Genomic DNA, 17,739 nt, shown 5'->3' with positions numbered 1-17,739 from the left:
GAAAAGGCCCCTCTGCCCAGCTTACTCTGCTTGGCTCCCTTCCACCTACTTCCTTGTGGGTGCTCCAGGCCATGGGTGAGCAGGGGAAACTCCTCCCTTGGGAGCACCTCTGTGGAAGCTGCCCGTGCGTGAGGCTTGGTTGTCAGCTCTGGAGAAATCTGTGGATGGTTTGGATGTTTTCCCATCTAATGACCCCACCAGAAAATTCACTCTGCCTCTGGTGATACGGTAGTGTTTTATTCCTGCTGCACTCAACACCTGCACTAAAGGCACTTCTCAGAAGATTATTTAGAGGTGCCGAACCCACCACCTCCCTGGGATAATTGTTGGCTTCCCACAGATCTGAGTTTCTGGCCATATTTTCAACAATCACTTCAAACTATACTGCCTTGAGAAGCACTCCAGTCATCTGGCTCCAGCTGCTCTGTTTGTTCCTGCTTCTTCCCCTTTCCTTCTGCTGGCACAAGTGTTTGTGGAGCCATGTGGGAAGGAGCTGAGGCTGGAACGAGCCATTTTCTCTGCTGAGCTCATGTGGGTTGGTTCCCAGTATGGATCACCCAACAGCTGTGGGGATGCTGGTGCCAGCAGGAGGAGGAGGGCAGCAAACAGGGCTGGGTCACTGCTTCTTCTGTTGGCTTGCATCTCTTTCAAGTGTCTGTGACATCTTTTTAGCTTGAATTTTGAGCTTTGGTTTCTGAGGTCCTGTTACTATTTTGCCCTTTGTCTGCTGCAACAAAAGGACCTTGAAGATCAGTCTGTTGCTTGTGACTGCATGTTACAGTTGGGGGTCATCTTTTAACCTACATTTGAAGGAGTTCAGCTACAGATCTGGGGACTAACAGAAATCAAAAAGGGTTTTTGAGCTTCCTGTTTTTCCTCTCTCTTCTATATGAGGGCACCACACCTTCAGGTCCCAGGTGAGGCTGCTTTGAAAGCTTTTAGTGCTGGTGTTCAAGTTGGAACTGATTTTTGTTTGATTTCCATCATGACCTTCGTGTTTTTCTGAAAATCAAGAAAATCAGTTGCTCAAAGGGATATCAGGTCTGCTTTCTTGATCATGGGATTGGCTCACATACATTCAGACTTCACTGGCAGACGTTTTCATTACCTGTACTTAAAACCCTCTGTCTCTGTATGCAGCTGAACCTTTTCCAAGTTCAGTGGGTCCCAGCTGAAGCTTTGCACTCCTGCTGTGCCTCTTTGAATACCATCACTCTCCAAGGCTTGGCATGAAATATTAACCCAATGTAGCTTCCCATTTCTTGTCTAGGGGTCTGCCTGGCCTCTTCCAAACCAGGCAGTTTCTGTTGATATTTCTCAGCTAATTCAATTAAATGGTTCATGGTGAGATCCCGAGTGGGGATGGAGCAGGACAATTTCACACAGGCAGGGGACAACAGCTTGGGGCTGTATTTGATGTCTCACCTGAGCTGCTGTCATGCTGAGCCATCGCTGAATAGGCTGGTCCTACCCTTCCTCTCCAGGGCTTATCTGAAATTGTCTGAGCCTCTTCAGGATGCCAGATCAACAGGAAATAATTTACTAGGGTTAGTTTGTGCTGGTAAAACACCTTGAAGTGGCTCAGTGGAGTAAGGCAAACCTGCTCCCTGGGCAGCAGCTAGCTGGCAGATGGGATTGCTTGCGAGCAGAAGCCAGAGCCCTGAGGAATTGTTGCCTGTGTGATTTGGTGCAGGCTTTTGGAAGCAGCATCAGCCTCTACCAGCACTCAGGCAGAGCTTGTGCATGGCAGAGAGCAGGGACAGTGGGATGTGTGTGGGAATGGCAGTGCTGCCAGCTCCCTGCGGGGCAGGGCTCAAAGGGCAGTGTGTCTGCACAGCTCTCTGCCAGGCTTGTGCTCAGAGGTGCCTGGACTGCTCAGACCCAGCTTCTGCTATGGCAGCCTGCGGGTCTGCAAAGCCTTACAGTATTTCCCAGCTCAGCAGCCAGGGTTGGGAAAGCAGGAGAGGGCCCTGGGCAGTGCTGATGGCCTTGTTTTGTTTCGCAGGTATTTTCTTAGGGTGGGCAGTGGGGGTGGTCTCAGCCAAAGCTTGGGTGTTGCTGTGCCCTTAACAGCTTTCCCCGAGAGTGCAAGGCCACAGGCGTGTCCCACCTTCCCCGTCCCTGCCTGCCCTCAGCCCCTCCATCTGGCCTGTTTTAAAGGGCTGGCTTATGCCTGGTGTTTGGGATATTGTTTGTAACTCGTTGGGTCTGATCCATGCTAGATGGTTTTATTGGCAGCCACGAGACTGAAACCCCACTGCTCCTCTTCTCCTTGGACTTCCTGCCTTTTCCCTGCTCTGCCAGCAGCAATCCTCCTGGAGAGAGAGGCACAGCCAGGAGCTTTCTCCTCTGTCTCCTCTGGCTTGTCCTGTCTGGAGAACACATTGAGGATCCCGGTTTCTTTGCTGTGTCCACCTGGATTCCTGTACCTCATCCAGAACAGCTGTGTGGACAGACCCCTTCAGGTACATGGGACTTGCCTGGCACTTCGTGTAGCAGGCACTGTAAATAAAGTTGTTGCAGTGATGGGGTTTGAAAAATGGAGAAAAATTGCTGGAGTCTGACCACAGAATGTGGCGATCGGATTGCAGCGGAATGACCCCGGTGTCTGTTACCTCCTGGGGGTGTCTGTAGGAGCATGCACACACTGTGCTGGAGAGGAGCAGTGATGCTGGAAAAAGCAGATGCTGTTTGTTTGTGTGGTAGTGTTGAATTAAGTCGGGGTTTTGTTTTGGTTTTTGTTTGGAATGTTTCTTGGGGGAAAAAAGCCAGCTTTATTTTAAATGGGAATGCTGGTAAAATGGAAATTTTGGAAGAAAAGAAATCAACATTGGAATAGCTTCAGTTGTCTGTTTAAGTGGAAGGATGGTCTGTCTTTGAAATGACTGTGCAAGTCTCTAAATGTATTTAGGATGCCTGTCAGTTTTAGGAACATGATCAAGCTTCTGGACAAAGCTTTTCCTTTGCTCTTTGGGTCAGTAGATTTCACTAAGCAGCTTTCCTTGATCATGTGCCAACTTTGATATTTAATGTGCTCTCCCCTTTCTTAGCCTGATCCACAGCGCAGTGGATTTGCCTTTCGTTCTGGTTCTGTGACCTTGCTTTGGCACAGGCCTTTTGAAGATGAATTTTCCAGACTATCTGCAATTGATACATTTTTTTCTTTTTTTTTGTTTATTTTAATTGAAATGGACATTATTAATAATTTTTATGCTGCTACCAGCTGATCAGTTAGAAGAAGCTGAATCTGCAAATGCCTCTCATTCAGCCTTGTGTTTTCATATTCCTGACTTTTGTGATGCTGGTGGAACAGAGTCCAAACTAAGCCAGCACAGGTGAGAGGTCTGAAACAGCCCCTGTGCAAGGACTGAGCTGCTGATGTGGGTGTGGGAAAAGGGCATGGTAGGAACAGCATGGAAGAGATCTGTAGGGTCAGGACTTGCACGGAGAAAGAGGATAGGGAAAAGCTGATCACTCTTGTAATCCAAGAACTGCGGGGCAACAGGTGAACCCAGGAAATGGCAGGTTTGCAGATGAACTGGAGCAGGCTTGTCACACAGCACGTGTTTCAACTCTGGAGCTTTGTCATGTGCAGTTATGAATACTAGAAGTTTGCTTGGATTAAAAAATGAGCTGGATAAATTCTGGAATAGTAACCACTGGATTGATATAGAGATGGATACAGAGCTGTTACATGTAAAGACATTTCTGGCACAAGAAGCCTGTGACTTATTCCTAGCACATGCCATGGCTCTGTCCTGGGAGATAGGACTGTCGAGTGATCCTGTACTCTTGCCCCGTGCCAGGCATCCTTGGTTGGAAATGAGATACAGGCTTTAGAGGGACACTTAGCCTGACCTTGCACAGCTGTGCTGTGTGTGTTCCCATCCTGCTGCTGTTGGTGGCCTCTTGACAGTATTAAGAAATTGGGATTGATGGTATGGGACCACTCAAACAAAATATGTATCAATTCAGTCAACTTTGAAACAAAGCCCACTGGCCTGATGAAATACATGGACACTGGATCTTGAAACATTGGCCCCTAAAAGTAACCAAGGGGTCAGCGTGAAACTCAGCAAGTGCTTTTACTGCAATGCTGAGACAGAAATTAGCAGCACCTGGAGTGAGGGCCAGGTGTAATGAGGGCTGTTACCTGCCATGCAAAGGCTGTTTGACCATGTAGCTGTACATCTGTGCACACAGCCCTACACTGATGCTCATCTAGTCCATATATCTGTATATTCAGCTGGATCCACATTCAGGCTGCCCGTTAACCCCCTGGAGACCTGTCTCTCATGACCATACCACAGGCCTTTTTGTGCCTGGGGCAGAGGCACTTGCCTGACCTGTGCTGTGGCTGACTATTCACACAGAATTCACGGTGTTTGCCCTGGCAGGGCCTGATCCAGTCTTAGGTGTTTGTAAGGTTTATTTTTGGCCACTCCAAATGCACACAGGGAATTGGGAATGCTGAACAGCTCGGCCTTCACTGCATCCTTTTACTGGGAAGTGAACCTGTTAGTGAGTAAAGAAGGTTGAGCTGGTAGAGGGATTTGCTTCTACATACTCTGTTTGCAGTCACCCTTGAAACTCAGCTGGGGTTTAAATACTGAATGCATTTAGACAATTATTATATATGCATTTTTATGCTTTGCTATCTAAAGAACTCTTTAACTGCTGAAGCTGGGAGAAAGCAGAGCATTCCATTGCTCTGCTAGGATGTGAATTTCATCTTGAGATCTTCACCTTGCTTAAAGAACTAAGTTGAAACAACTTTGGGGGTAATTGTAAGGCCACAGGCTTGACCCCTGTGTGTGCATGCCCTGTCCTCTTTGGCATGTGTGTACACCCTGGAGATCCCATGTGCTAGTCTGCAAGGGTGGCAAGGAAGCCAGTGAGGATACGTGGACATCACTGTCTGTGGTCTGTGGCAATTTAGGAAGGGAAACTGAAAACAGATTTAATTGGATGTCTTTCACAGGGTTTCACGTTATTGCAGCAACTTTCGGGCAATACAGGCGTGATTCATCCCCTCCCTTCCTGGCTTGGCCTCACTGATTGATAAAGCTGCAAATCTTACACGTTTGTATTCTTTACACCCAGAGCTTGTGCTCACAAAGGCAGCTCTGTAGGTAGACAGGAAGGATGTTGAGTGATGGTGGCTCAGTGGTGAGATGTTGGAAAAAGCAGAGTTGCTACTTCAGATGCTCTGAATTTGCCCCTGAAGACACAGGAAGGAGGCTCTTGAGTTGTGTGAAATAGATTTTGTTTGGTCATGCCAGAGTGATGGCTCTGTCTCTCTTGGCTGGTCTCTGATTAGGGCACCTCAAGGAGACGTGGTGTGGTGTTTGTGATCCTCGCGGTAAATGCTGGAGCTCTGTGCTGGAGTATTTCAGGTATGAGAAATCTGCTTTGCTTTCTGACCTCACCATGAAGACAAATTTGCAAGACCTTTCAGTAAATCGTGTCTCATAGCGGATTTACTCATACCAAGCACAGGCAGGAGTTCCCCTAAAACTCTCACTGTCCTTATCTTATAGGAAGTTAGAACAGTTGTATTTAGCCACCCCTGCAGCTCGGCGGGGAGGGAAGGAAGGATTTGTGTCCCTCTCATGCACAGCACTGCATCTGTGCAACAGGACTGTGGTGCATGTATGAAGGGCATGTCTGTACAGGCTAGATCAAGAATTCCCAGACTTTTGGGGGCCTGTGGTATTTGCTGAAACCCAACCTTCATCCACCTACAGCTGAGTCCTCCCTTTCTGTCGTTCCGGCTCAGCTGAGCACAGCGCTCCTGGCAGCCGGCCCAGCTCGCGCGACTGAACCAGCAGCTGGCCTTCAGCTCCTTTTAGATGAGATTCTCTCCTAACCCAATCCAGATCATCCCCCATTCCCTTTTATTGACCTATTTCCCCGCTGCCTGCCCCCCCTGCCTTGTATCTTTCGCGTGGTGTGCGCAGTTCCCTTTGCAGAGCAGCTGCAGGGAGCTGTGGGAATATGGTGGAAATCCCTGCAAGGCAGTGCACGTTTCAGAGAACCAGTGCCTAATTTAGGTTGGGAGGTACCCTTGCAGGTTGACTGGCTCATCCACTGCAAGGCTGGGATAATTCAGGCAGCTCAGGGCCTTGTTTTGTTGAGTGCCAAATGTCTCCGAGGGTGGAGATCTCTCTGCCTCTGGTCCTGGCCTAGGACTTGGCCTCTCACAAGGAAGAATCCTTATGTGTTAAACTAATTCTGCATTTAAAATAAATGGGCTGTGTTAACACCGTAAGAACACTAAGTTTTAATTCCAACCGAGTTTTTCTCCTACCCCCTTTCAAAACATGTGTGCTTGCTGATTTAACTGGTTGCTTATTCCATCTGTCCACTGTGGTGAAGAGGCTGGGACACTTGATTATTTTTGTCCCCTGTGGCTAAGGGCCGTAGGCCAGGCTAGGACAACGCAAGGAGAGAGCCAGGAGGGAATGGAATCTGTTGTCCCGTTCAGCACACATGCTTCCCACTGTTCACTTGAAGTTGTGTGTGTGCTAAGAGAGGAAGAAATACAAACTTGTAGCATAATTTAGGTTGGACGGTACCTGTGGAGGTATCTGTGCTGATCTGCCTCCAGTGAAATCTATTTTCTGAATTGTTTCTCTGAGTGTGCACAGTGAAGTGGGTGCTCTGCCAGCCTGAAAGACTCTGTGGTCTCTGTGTCCCACTGTGTGTGATGCAAACAGGAGGGGAAAACTGCAGCAGAGTGGGCAAGATGACAGCGAGTCACTCTGCTCACTGCGGCCTTTTGATTACACAGCGGTGTTTATTTAAATACCATATCATTATTATTTATGTATGAAAACCACTCAATTCAGGATTAGTGCCAGTTCTCTAATGTTCATGCTATACTGGTCTTGCTCTGTGCGCCATGTTGTGTTTCTAGAAAATCACTACTACATTTAAAAGAGATTAGAACCAGCAATGAGAAGCGGCCACTTGTTAATTGCTAAGTGGTAGGTAGGTTAGAAAGTGTGGTGCTCGGCTTTGGGTGGGCAAAAAAGGGTGTTTGTGAGTCACAAGCTGGTTTTAGAGGGAGGTCAGTGGCTTTTGATACTGCAGTTACTTAGCTGGTTGGTCTGGATCCAGATCTCATTAAGATTTAATTCATGGCTTGTTCTTAAGGAATCTGGATCTCACAGTAGTCTCAGCAAAAATCTTAATGGGAGGTGACTCAAACTTGTGACTGCAGTCTGTGTACCTGGCTTGAGATCCCGTGCCCTGAGCAACGCTCCATGTCCTCCGAGTGTCAGGTCCTGAATGACCAGTGTGGGCACAAGCTGTGACCCTTGAGCCCTCATGAGGCACTTTGGGAATTCATCCCACGTGGGGCTTGGGGCCATCAGTCACAGCGGGGAGGAGGACTCTCTGCTCGCCCTGCCAGCATGGACTGGGAGGGATGAGCCAGATTCCCTCCTGACTCTGATGTCTCCCCTCTCCTAGGCCTGAGAACAAGCGTGGGACGATGTCGGAGGCACGGCACGACAGCACAAGCAGTTTACAGCGGAAGAAGCCGCCATGGTTAAAACTGGACATCCCGGTGCCGGTACCCATGCCCGTGCCAGAGGAGCCCCTCCAGCCCGTGCAGGTACAGGTGCTGGGGAGGAGGGAGGGTCTGTGGAGATGGGGGGGATGTGCTGGGAGCATCCCTGTGCCTGCGGTCCCCATCAGTCCTGGCTGAGGGAAAAGCAGCGTGTGATGGCAGGTCATGAGGCCACATAAGAAGGGGCAGAGCCTTTGAGTAAATTTATGATCAGTAATTAACTCTCCTTGAAGGGGATGTGGGAGGGATGAGGGTGGGTGGCTGATGTGCTCGCATCAGTGGATGTGACTGTTTGGATGTGGGCATTGTGAAAAGTGTCTTGGCTGGGATATGAGAGTGAGGTATTCAAACAAGCATTTCTTAAGGGGACTGGAGGACTGAAGATCTCCCAGACAAACATGAGGGCCTGGAAGTGCTGGAGCTTGTGCTGATATGAGCAGCGTATGAATCTGACTTATGAATAGCCAAGATAATGACAGACTTTCATCAGTAACAGCAAAGAACAGTTACTGGCAACACAAAGCTGTTACCAGCATGAGGAACATAAGAGAACCATGTGGGATGAGAAATACATAGCACTGAGGAGTGCTGAAGTAGAGATGAGGTGATAGGTTAATAGGAGCTGTGCAAAGCATGAGAGTAAAACATCCTTGTTTGTGCTGGGAATAGGAGGAATATCAGGAATACCTGCTACAAGGTATTAAAAACTGCTGTAGGGGTGAGGCCTGGGTATGAACGCTGGCTGCTTGTGTGGCCTTGCTGTAGAAACAGAGACTTTGTGCACTGAAGGCAGAGCCAGAGGGTTCTTGCTGCCCAGCTCCCACAGGCGGGTACAGGGCCTGGGTTCAGTCACTTATGTGAAAAAAAGTTAAGTCATCAGAAAAATGGAGGGTTATACAGTTTCCCTAGAGGAGGCTGAGGACAAGCTTAAGAGGGAACTTCTGTTGCACTTGGGACAGCAAGAACTGCTCTCTTCACCATTCCGTGATGCAGGGACTCAAATGCACTTCACTTACGTGACAGCTCCTGGCAGGTAAATCTTGGTTCTGGTCTTCCCTTGGAAGGAAAGAGTTTGGGGGTCAGTCTGTAGGGATTAGAAGTGGAGTTCAGGGTTTTACCAGTGCAGGTTGAAACCTTCTGAATCAATTTTTTAAGGCTTTGATGGATCTTCCCTTATCTGAAATCTCTAAATCCAGCTGAGTACCTGGAGACACACTGTGTGTTTATGATGGAAGCTGGTGGAGGTGATGTTCTCTGGGGGTCTCGTGTGCACAGCCCAGGCTGTCAGGATAAGAGTGCATTCTGTGCTCCTCTGGCTTACAATCTGAGTATCTGTGCACTGTTTTTACATAAAAGATATCAAAATTGTTGATAGCATAAGTGGAAATCATTAGCTTTCTGGGCTAGAGAGGCTAAAGCAGTCTCGAGGCAGAGACAGTGTCTGACCAGAGGATCGATCAGAGCTTCACTTGCCAGAGGGGCAGTCTGCTCAGCCTGCCCTGTACAAATGGGAGATGGTGTCTCTGCTGAGCTGATAAAAATGTAATGCAGAGCAGCCCTGGGGAGGCAGTTCTATCAGCTGAGAACAGCCTGGTGAGTGGTGTCACATTTGGTAGGTGATGTTTAGCCAAGACATGTGAGTATGCCCAGGCAATTAGGCTATGAACAAAGCCTTTCCCAGCTTGCTTAGGCTGCACCAGGCAGCAACTACAGATCCACCCACAGCTCTCACAGGCTTTTAGTGCAGATCCAGAGCCACTTAAAAAGCAAATCCCACTGACTGTGCTTCTCTTGACCTTGTGGAGCGGTCTAGGAGAGTGTGATCTGGCTAGGCAACAGCCAGGAGGGTATGTTGCTGGAGCTCATGCAGTACATGTTGAATTGCTAACTGTTCCCCAGCCTGGCTGGCCTTGTGGAGCCTCACTCCCAGAACACTGACCCCCTCCTGCTTCCCTCGGCAGGCGACGCGGCGCCAGGCGTTCCTGCGGAGCGTGAGCATGCCGGCCGACAACAGCCGTGTGCCGTCCCTGCCCCACGACCCTGCCCGGAGACCGGTGCTACAACGACAGACCTCAATCACCCAGACCATCAAGAGGTGAGGCACGCAGCTCATGGAACCTGCTGCAGTGCGTTCTGCCAGCCAGTGCCAGCCCAGAGTTGTGGATTTATACTGCTCTGCTCATCCCATTGCCTGTCACAGCAGGATTAGGTTGACTCCCTCATTACCTCACGAGGTTGTGGAAGGGTGGGTGCAGATTGGTCCCCGATGTAGAAGCCCAGGGGTGCTGTATAGCTTGTCTGTAGCATGTGAGGAGACAAGTCCTGGCAGGAAGATGCTGGTGACCAGGGCAGTGAATGGTGTTTGCCACTTACAGACAGATTTTGGCTGCCCCCATGCCCCAGGGGGGGCTGTTTCTCGGTAACAGGATGTCTCAGGCCCTAATGTTTTTCTGTGACTGTAGAGGGGGTGGTGCTGGGCGTGCTTTGGTGCAGTGTCTGAGAGCACATGGTTGCTGGGGGAGGCAGAAGCCCATTGGAGCAGTGCAGGGCTCTTAGCAGCTTGGCTCCTAGCACTGGCTCGTTGGCAGGTCCTTGAGATGTCTCTGAGGGGTGGTGGAGAGCAGGGAGAGGCTGCTCTGGGCCTGTGTCCCACTCCTACAAAGGGTTGTCATTAGGGGTCTCTTGAGACATGGCCACACAGAGCTGGGTGCTCTTTCCCTCGCCATGGCAAAGGCTTATCGCAGTTTGCCCAGAGGGAGTTGCTCTCCCAGCTGCTCTCCTGAGATGACTCTCTTCTATCTCTGGCAGTGTGTCAGGCCTGCCTGGATCCCAGGAGCATCCCTGGAGCTCCACGGGTCAGGGGTACTTTCAGCCAGCCAGGCTTCGCCCACTCACAAAGGAGCAGCTTTCCAGCTCTGGGAGATCTCCCACACACTGTTTTCCTTTGCCTCAGATGTTCCCCAGCTGCCTTGGTGGTGAAGCTCTCCTTCAGCAGTCCACTCTGATCCTTCTTCTTGTGAGGTTGGGAGGGCTGAGCCCGTGAAGCAGCGTCTGCTCTTTTCAGGGCTGTGGGCAGCCTCTGGGCCTGCTGAGGCTGTCCTTGCACACCTACGCTGTCTCTTCCCTTGCCTCCCTGCCTTTGACGTGTTCCTTGCCAGGACAATTAGGCAAGAGCATGTCAAGGATGAGGGGATATCCTGGGAGGGTGCTGTGGAAGCCCTGACAAGAAGCATTGGGTAGAAGGGCCAGGGTAACCTTCCCCAGCAGTCCTCACAACATGCAGTTTGTATGCAGGGGAGCGAGGAACTGTGAACCGCTTTGGTGCTGGTGTGACAAATTTACTTTGGGAAGGACTTTACAAGGAGCAGAACTGCAGGAGATGCACCCATGACACAACACTAGCAATAAAAGCATGAAATGAGTGGATCAGAAACAAGGCCAGGGAACTGGAAAGTACCAAGGCCTAAACCCTTGTTTTCTGTTTAGCAGAGCTAGGGATGCAGTGGAGAACGCAGACCATACATCCCTAAATGTGTCTTGGGATTTGTTTTGTGAGTCCAGGAAGGACTGCCAAGTTTCCTGCTTAACACAGCCCTCAGAATGCACAGAATGTGAAACTGCATCAGGACTCCATACCATCTTCCCCGGAGGACACAGATCAAGTGTGAACATGAAGTCAAGCCTGTGTAGTCCAGAACATGGCATGGGAGTGACTCCTATGAAAGCATCTAACACCATTTCCAGTCTCCCAGAGTGTCTGAGATGTCCATCCAAGGCAGCAGATGTGGCACAGATAGACTTGTGCACTAGGCAAGATCCTGTCAGGGCATCAGTCACCTGTCCCTAAGCAGATCGTATCTCAGCCTGCTGACACCTCCATGGTTTCACACTGGTGTCCGAAGCCAGCTGTGGAATCTGTAGCTGAGTGTCTGGGCTGAAGAAGGCAGGTCTTAGAGGGGGAGCTGAGGGGGATTGCAGTACCCCTGGTACCTTCAAGAGCAATGGGAGGCACACGTCAAGAAGAGCAGGTGCACCAAGAGGATTCAGCAGCCTCCTGGGTTCAAAGATGCTGCTGTGTGGCTTGAGCTTGGTTGTTTCTCTTAGACTGTGCTCTCAGCTGGAGGCCACTGTCACATACAGTGGGGCACGACTGCTGCCCATGGGGCTATGGAAGGAGATGCAGTGGCTGCTCCCCTCCACAGCCCTGGAGGTTCCTTCCCCTCAGCTCTCTTTTCTTTGCAGCAGACAGGTTCGGTTTCAGAGGAGTCAGACCCTGCCCGCTCGTGGGCACCGGGGGGGCAGGAGCTCCCTGAGAAAGCGGCAGTCCCTGCCCCGATCGTTTTTCAGGTACTGGTAGCACTGAGTGTGAAACCCACCCCTGCATGTGTGTGCCAGGGCTGTTGTGAACTGCACAGAGTCTGGCTGTTGCTGAGATCACATTGCCTTCCCAGGACTGTCCAAGAGGCCTACAGACAGGCGGAGTGAGAAAGTTCATGTGTGCCTCTAACAAAAAACAATTGTCACTCCTACTAAATGCGTAGGCAGCTGTCAATAAGTAGCATGGACTAACAAGCTGTCCACCCGCCAGCCTCACTCCCTCCTGCCTTTCCTAACAAGCTGTCAACCTCCTGGTGTTCACCATAGCTGGAATATCTCCCCAGGGCAGCCTTAGCCCAGCCTGCCTTTGCTGGCAGCAGTGCAGCATATGTTGGCCCCAAAGCCTTCTTGGGGCAGGAGGGGGAGGAGAGGAAGCAGCACCAAACAGACACTGTCACGTTGGTCCAGAGGGGCTCAGAGCTGGTGAATGGAATAGAGCATCTACTCTTTCCCTGTTGGCATCACGGCTTTTTTCTAATGCAAATGTGACTCTTCTTTTTGAGATGGAGGTCTTTGTTTACTTAGCACCAAGGAGATGAGCCACTCCAGAAGTCCAGGGCACAATGGCCCATTGACCATCACCCCGAGTCTGGAGCCCAGGAAACTTGTAAATCGAACAGACTGTGTGACTTTGTGCATGGCGGGGACTGGACCTAATGCCCTGTATTCCTGTCCTGCCATCCTCACTGCTGCCCTTGGCCAGCTGCCACTCTGGCACTGTGGCCACCTTTGGGGCTGCTTGTGTTTGGCCTTGGGCTTTCAGGGCTGGTTGGCTCATCATGACAGAAGAGTGACAGCTGACGCTGATGTTGGTTGTTAGAGTGCCCTGGGGACTCCGTAGGACATGATGGGGTTCCCCAGCTGAACAGAGGCATTCAGCATCTTCCCAGGGTGCTCCAGATGCTCTAAACTCTGTAGTGGACTATTTTGGCTATGATCAGGGAGAAGGACAGCTCTTCACCCTGGCCCTGGACCAGTAGTGGTCTTGGGCAGTTCTGGAGTGTTCCTCACAGTGCCAACAGCTGTGGTGGTGATTGTCCTTCCAGACTAGTGGGAGCACAGTTTTGGAGGGGTCTGAGGCTGCTGGTGGTGCAATGGGCCATTCCTCAGCAGGCTCATATGGGCCCAAATGACCCTCAGCCCCTCTCCCTTTGAGGCCTCATGCGTGGGTTTGTCACCCAAGGTCACCTTGCTGTTGAAGTACTGGTTACAGCCATCTGTGGGAGCCCTCTGAGTTGTCAGACTGCTCTGCGGTGTGTGTTGTGCCAGAGCAACTGGCAACATGACCTCTGTGCCCTGGGCTTGGTGAGTCTGTCAGGGCAGGGGCTGGCCCTGGGCCCTTTGCTCTGCATGGAGAGGAAGATTGCTTCAAGGAGATGTGGGTCTGTGGGAGCAGAGAGGTGCCCCAACACTTGCACACAGCCCCATCTCTGAAGGCTGGCACGTTGACTTGCTGGTGGCATTTGGGTCAGTGAGGTCAGGTGAATTCCAGCAATGGCCCTCATGACCTCTGAAGGGTCTGTTCTGTAGCACTGTGAGAACAGGGAGGGCTGAGGAAAATGTGTGGTGGTTGCATATGGAAAGTTTTAACCAGCAAGGCTGTGGATTTCAAACGCACCTTTTGGCATGGTGGCAGAGCACCTTCGCCTGTTGGTTGATGGGGTTTTTGCTTGGTAGGGTGCAAAATCACAGGACTGGTCTCCTGTCTCCAGTGCACTGTCTCAGTTCCCCTGTGTGGCCTAATTCTAGATTTATCCCAGCCTTTACTCCAGTGTGTATTTTAATGCTCGCTTTGTGATCTGTGAGGTCTTGCTTCTCAGCAGCTGGAGATCCTGCCCCTGAGCAGGGGGGCTGAGGCCAGGGATTTGGGTTTGGCTTGGAAGGACTTCCAGGTCTCAACACCTGGGCCAGACAGCTGTAGGCTGAGGCAGCTTGTCACCTCCTGAGGATGGATTAACCATGGTGGGAAAGGCTTGGCAGGGCTGCCACGACCCCTGTAAGTTTAGGGCACCAGCTGTCTTGCAGGATTTAAAATAGGCTTTTAGTCTGACTTATCCTGATCCCTCCCTGCTGTCCTTGGGATTTTGCTTCTGATCCACTGCTCTTCTGTGACAGCAGCCACTTGGCAGCAAACCTGCCTCATGGCTGCAACCTTGTGCTCCTGCTTCTGCAACCAGCAGCTTAGAACTGTGTCCATCTTTGCAGAGATCAGAACTGCAGCAAGTTTTGCTGTTAATGGTACCCTTGAGGAGATTAGAAATCCTGCAGCATGAGATGGAGAAGTTAGGGAGATTCTGGGAGTATGGAGAGGAGGCTGTGAGAGAAGGGTGATTCCTGGTAGCTTTTGGGAGAAGTTACAGAGCTATGAAACAGTACAGTCTCACAATGGGGACCTAGGGCTGGCCTGAAGACGGTAAGTGTTTGAAATAGGTGGTTTTTAAAGCAAAAAAACACCTTTCACCAAGTTACTTCCTGAATTTCTGTACTATTTCTTTTCCTTTATTTTTTAGAAAAACTCAGAACAAGCTGTCCTTTACCCACAGTGGATCTCTCCTGTCAATTTTCTTCTGTCTTAAGAGACAGAATGCTGTTGATGGTCAAACGTTTCTGGCCAGCATCTGTCAGGTTGCTAAAACCAGCTGAGGACAAGCTGCGAGATGCTCCTGGGGAAGAGTTCTCTCTTTGAACTGGGGTGGGCTGGAAGTGACCACCAGGGTTTTGTCTTTTCGCGTGCATAGTCCAAGCAAACATCATGCTTCTTAGCACTTGTCTACTGGCATCTTTCAGAGGCACGGCAGACTGGTTTGGGGTGAGCAAAGACAGCGACGCTACTCAGAAATGGCAGAGGAAGAGCCTCCGCCACTGCAGCCTGCGCTATGGGAAGCTCAAGCCTCAGGTCATCCGGGAGATGGACTTGCCCAGTCAGGACAATATTTCTCTGACAAGCACAGAGACCCCTCCTCCGCTCTATGTGGGACCCTGCCAGCTGGGCATGCAGAAGGTGAGTAACCTGGGACAGAGGCAAGGCCAGCGCTGAGTTCCCTGCTCGGTGTCTTCACCACGTTGGCAGCTGTGACCCGTCTGCGGGCTGAGCTCTGCCTCGACATGGCTGGGCTCTGTGCTCAGATGCTTCTCACGTCTCAGGTACAGTTTGGCAGCTCTCTCTCCAGCCGCCTCTCTCTGGTCTCGTTGGCTGAGGTCCCTCAGCTGTGCCCGTGGCTGGGAGCCGTGTTTGTCATGCTGTGGTGGTGATTAGGGGTGTGCAGCATGTCCAGGAGCTCTCAGCTCAGGCTTTCTGCTGCCATTTTGCAAGGAGAGAGTTGTGTTGTACGCAGAGTAGCCAGTGTGTTAGACCCAAATGTACAGTAGCAGGGCTGGAATCACTCAGGACACTTGCCTTGCCCCAAGCAGAATGCAGGCTGTAGCATAGCTGCTGTCCACATAGAAACCTGGTTATGTTTTAGGACTTTGAGAAGTGTCTCTACCATCAGTGGTGCTGCAGCTCTGCTCATGGGTCCTCAGAAGTTGTTTTGAGTGCCTGCAAAGGGCACCTGGGTTTGGTGCTACCTCCTGCTTGTTACCTTTAAATGTGACCCCAGGGGGCAGAGTCCAGTTGAGCACATCCAGTGACCAGAACTAACCACAATATCCAGCTCTTCCCATTGTTTCACTCAGTGACAGTAATTGGTGTGGTTGATGACTGTGCTTTGGTGAGCACCACTGGGTGAGTGGGAAAACAATTCCTTCCAAAGCAGGTCAGTCTGTGACCTGCAGCCTGGTGGCATCACTAAAGCAGAGGAGAATGTAGTGCATTTTTAAATCACATTTCACCTTGTTGTCCTCTTTTCTGTTAAATGTCTTGCACCTAGCCTTTGATCACAGGAGACTTAGAAATACTGTTGAGCTCTATGTGGGCTACATTAAATCAGAACGTGATGTCAGTAGGTGTGAGCCCATCAAGCTTCCTGTTGAGTGTGCAACTGTGGATTAAAAAAGCTCGTAAAACATTGGGATAAAGCATAGAGGTCTTATGGAAACCACAGCTGTGATGATGTAAGGACAGAGGCAAGGTTTGTAGCTGAAGGCAATATTTTCATTACGTTGATTTGTATGTTTGGAATAAGTGAGAACATTGGCCTGAGGAGTCCCAACGAAGGGCTTGAAGCTCCTGGAAGCTTGCCTGCTTTATCCAGCTGTTAAACTTAATTAATGGAAGCAGATGTAAATATACAGTAACGTTTCAACAGGATAACAGGATACTGCTTAAGTCCTGGGCTGTCCAGTATCAGGAAGGAAACTAGCTGAAGAAAGAACATTTCTATTTTCAGGGATTTCTGAAACTCCTGTTTAGACAGCACATTCTCTGTCTGTTAAGCTCATTGGCACGGGAGAGAATGAAACCAAGAGCTTAGGAAGGGCTGGAGGAGATTTGGAGTCTTATGTGAAATACTGGAACAGACTGGTTGACAATAGTCAATACTATCAAAAGAGAAAAAAACCCAGTAGGCTATTCCTTATCTCCCTATTGTACAATTGCTTGTTGGTCCCTCCAGCCTTGTTCTTGGTCAATCCCAGGAGCCAGACCCCTGTCATGGTCTCATGAGGAGAGAGGAAGCTTGGTAGGGAAGGGTTTGGGGGTGGATGGACTGATGGGCTGCTCCTCTTGGCAGATCATAGACCCCCTGGCCCGCGGGCGAGCGTTCCGGATGGCCGAGGACACCGACGGCTGCAGCATCCCCCACACGCCCATCACGCCGGGGGCCACGTCCCTCTGCTCCTTCACCAGCTCCCGCTCGGGCTTCAACCGCCTCCCGCGGCGCCGCAAGCGCGAGTCCGTGGCCAAAATGAGCTTCCGAGCGGCCGCCGCGCTGGTGAAGGTACTGCCTGCGGGAGGGCAGGGACCAGCGTGGAGGCGCTGCCCAGGGAAGGGTGGAGGGGAAGGAGCTGCTGAGCAGAGAGGATGGGGACAGCCATGGTGGGGGGAGGAAATGAAGTCGCCTCCTGTTGTGTTTCAGCCATATGTACAGGAGGCAGGATTGGCAAGAAGCAGGTACGGTGGTTCAGTTTTGGTACAGGTTTTGCTTTCTCTTCATTGGCCTGGGGACTTTGATTCCCACAGCCAGCAGCCTCAGAGCATTCTAGCAGGCCTGTTTCAGCCTGTCTGGACCTTTGGGTGGTCAATCTGCACCTGGTAGGCAGTCATGGAAGAGCAGAAATACCTGAGGCTCTTGCTATACAAGTCTCTTCATCCTGCCTTGTGCCTGCTTTCCTGGGCTCAGTGACCTTTTTTGCTGTGCCCAGTACCAGTCATCACTGTGGTTTGGTCAGACACATTGTACAATATGTGGTAGAGGAGCACATGGCAAGCCTGGAGGTGGGTGCTGTGGGTTGAGAAGTGGGGTGACAGCTGTGTGTCTCACCAGAAAGGTGTCACACATCATGTCTGCTGTGCTCCATCACAAGCACGAGCTCAGCACCTGGGCTCCCTGTGCACTGGCTGGGGTGGGTTTGTGAGCTGGGGGTTCAGGTTTCTGGCAGCGCCTCCATGGCCCTTTCCCTGGCTGCAGGGCCGCTCTGTGAAGGACAGCACCCTGAGGAGGGCCCAGCGGCGCAGCTTCACCCCCGCCAGCTTCCTGGAGGAGGACACGGTGGATTTCCCAGATGAGCTCGACACTTCGTTCTTTGCTCGGGTGAGGGGCAGGTCTGGCATGGTGCTGGCCCAGAGACAGCAGGATCTGGTTCTGGCAGGACTGTGTGTGGCAGAGAGTAGCACTGCTTTCTGCCAG

At 51.0% G+C, this 17,739-nt stretch overlaps 1 protein-coding gene across 5 annotated transcripts in view; it reads left to right on the top strand.

Annotated features, from left to right (window-relative positions):
• Positions 1 to 17,739, top strand: part of RHBDF1 (rhomboid 5 homolog 1) — a 35,598-nt gene that overhangs the window by 7,895 nt on the left and 9,964 nt on the right. For 2 of the 5 annotated variants that reach the window (XM_032125527.1, XM_032125530.1), the window contains exons 2-7: positions 7,477 to 7,621; positions 9,538 to 9,671; positions 11,819 to 11,923; positions 14,741 to 14,954; positions 16,624 to 16,830; positions 17,521 to 17,643. In XM_032125527.1, the coding sequence (XP_031981418.1) occupies positions 7,477 to 7,621; positions 9,538 to 9,671; positions 11,819 to 11,923; positions 14,741 to 14,954; positions 16,624 to 16,830; positions 17,521 to 17,643 (928 nt within the window). Of the gene's footprint in view, positions 1 to 2,073; positions 2,466 to 7,476; positions 7,622 to 9,537; positions 9,672 to 11,818; positions 11,924 to 14,740; positions 14,955 to 16,623; positions 16,831 to 17,520; positions 17,644 to 17,739 lie in introns of those variants that run through there. The other 3 variants (XM_032125531.1, XM_032125528.1, XM_032125529.1) reach the window with 3 other exon arrangements.

Source organism: Corvus moneduloides, chromosome 16 (genome assembly GCF_009650955.1).
Source record: "Corvus moneduloides isolate bCorMon1 chromosome 16, bCorMon1.pri, whole genome shotgun sequence".
Lineage (NCBI taxonomy): Eukaryota > Metazoa > Chordata > Aves > Passeriformes > Corvidae > Corvus > Corvus moneduloides.
Note: the sequence above shows the minus strand (reverse complement) of the source record. Positions and strands in the feature narration are given on the sequence as shown.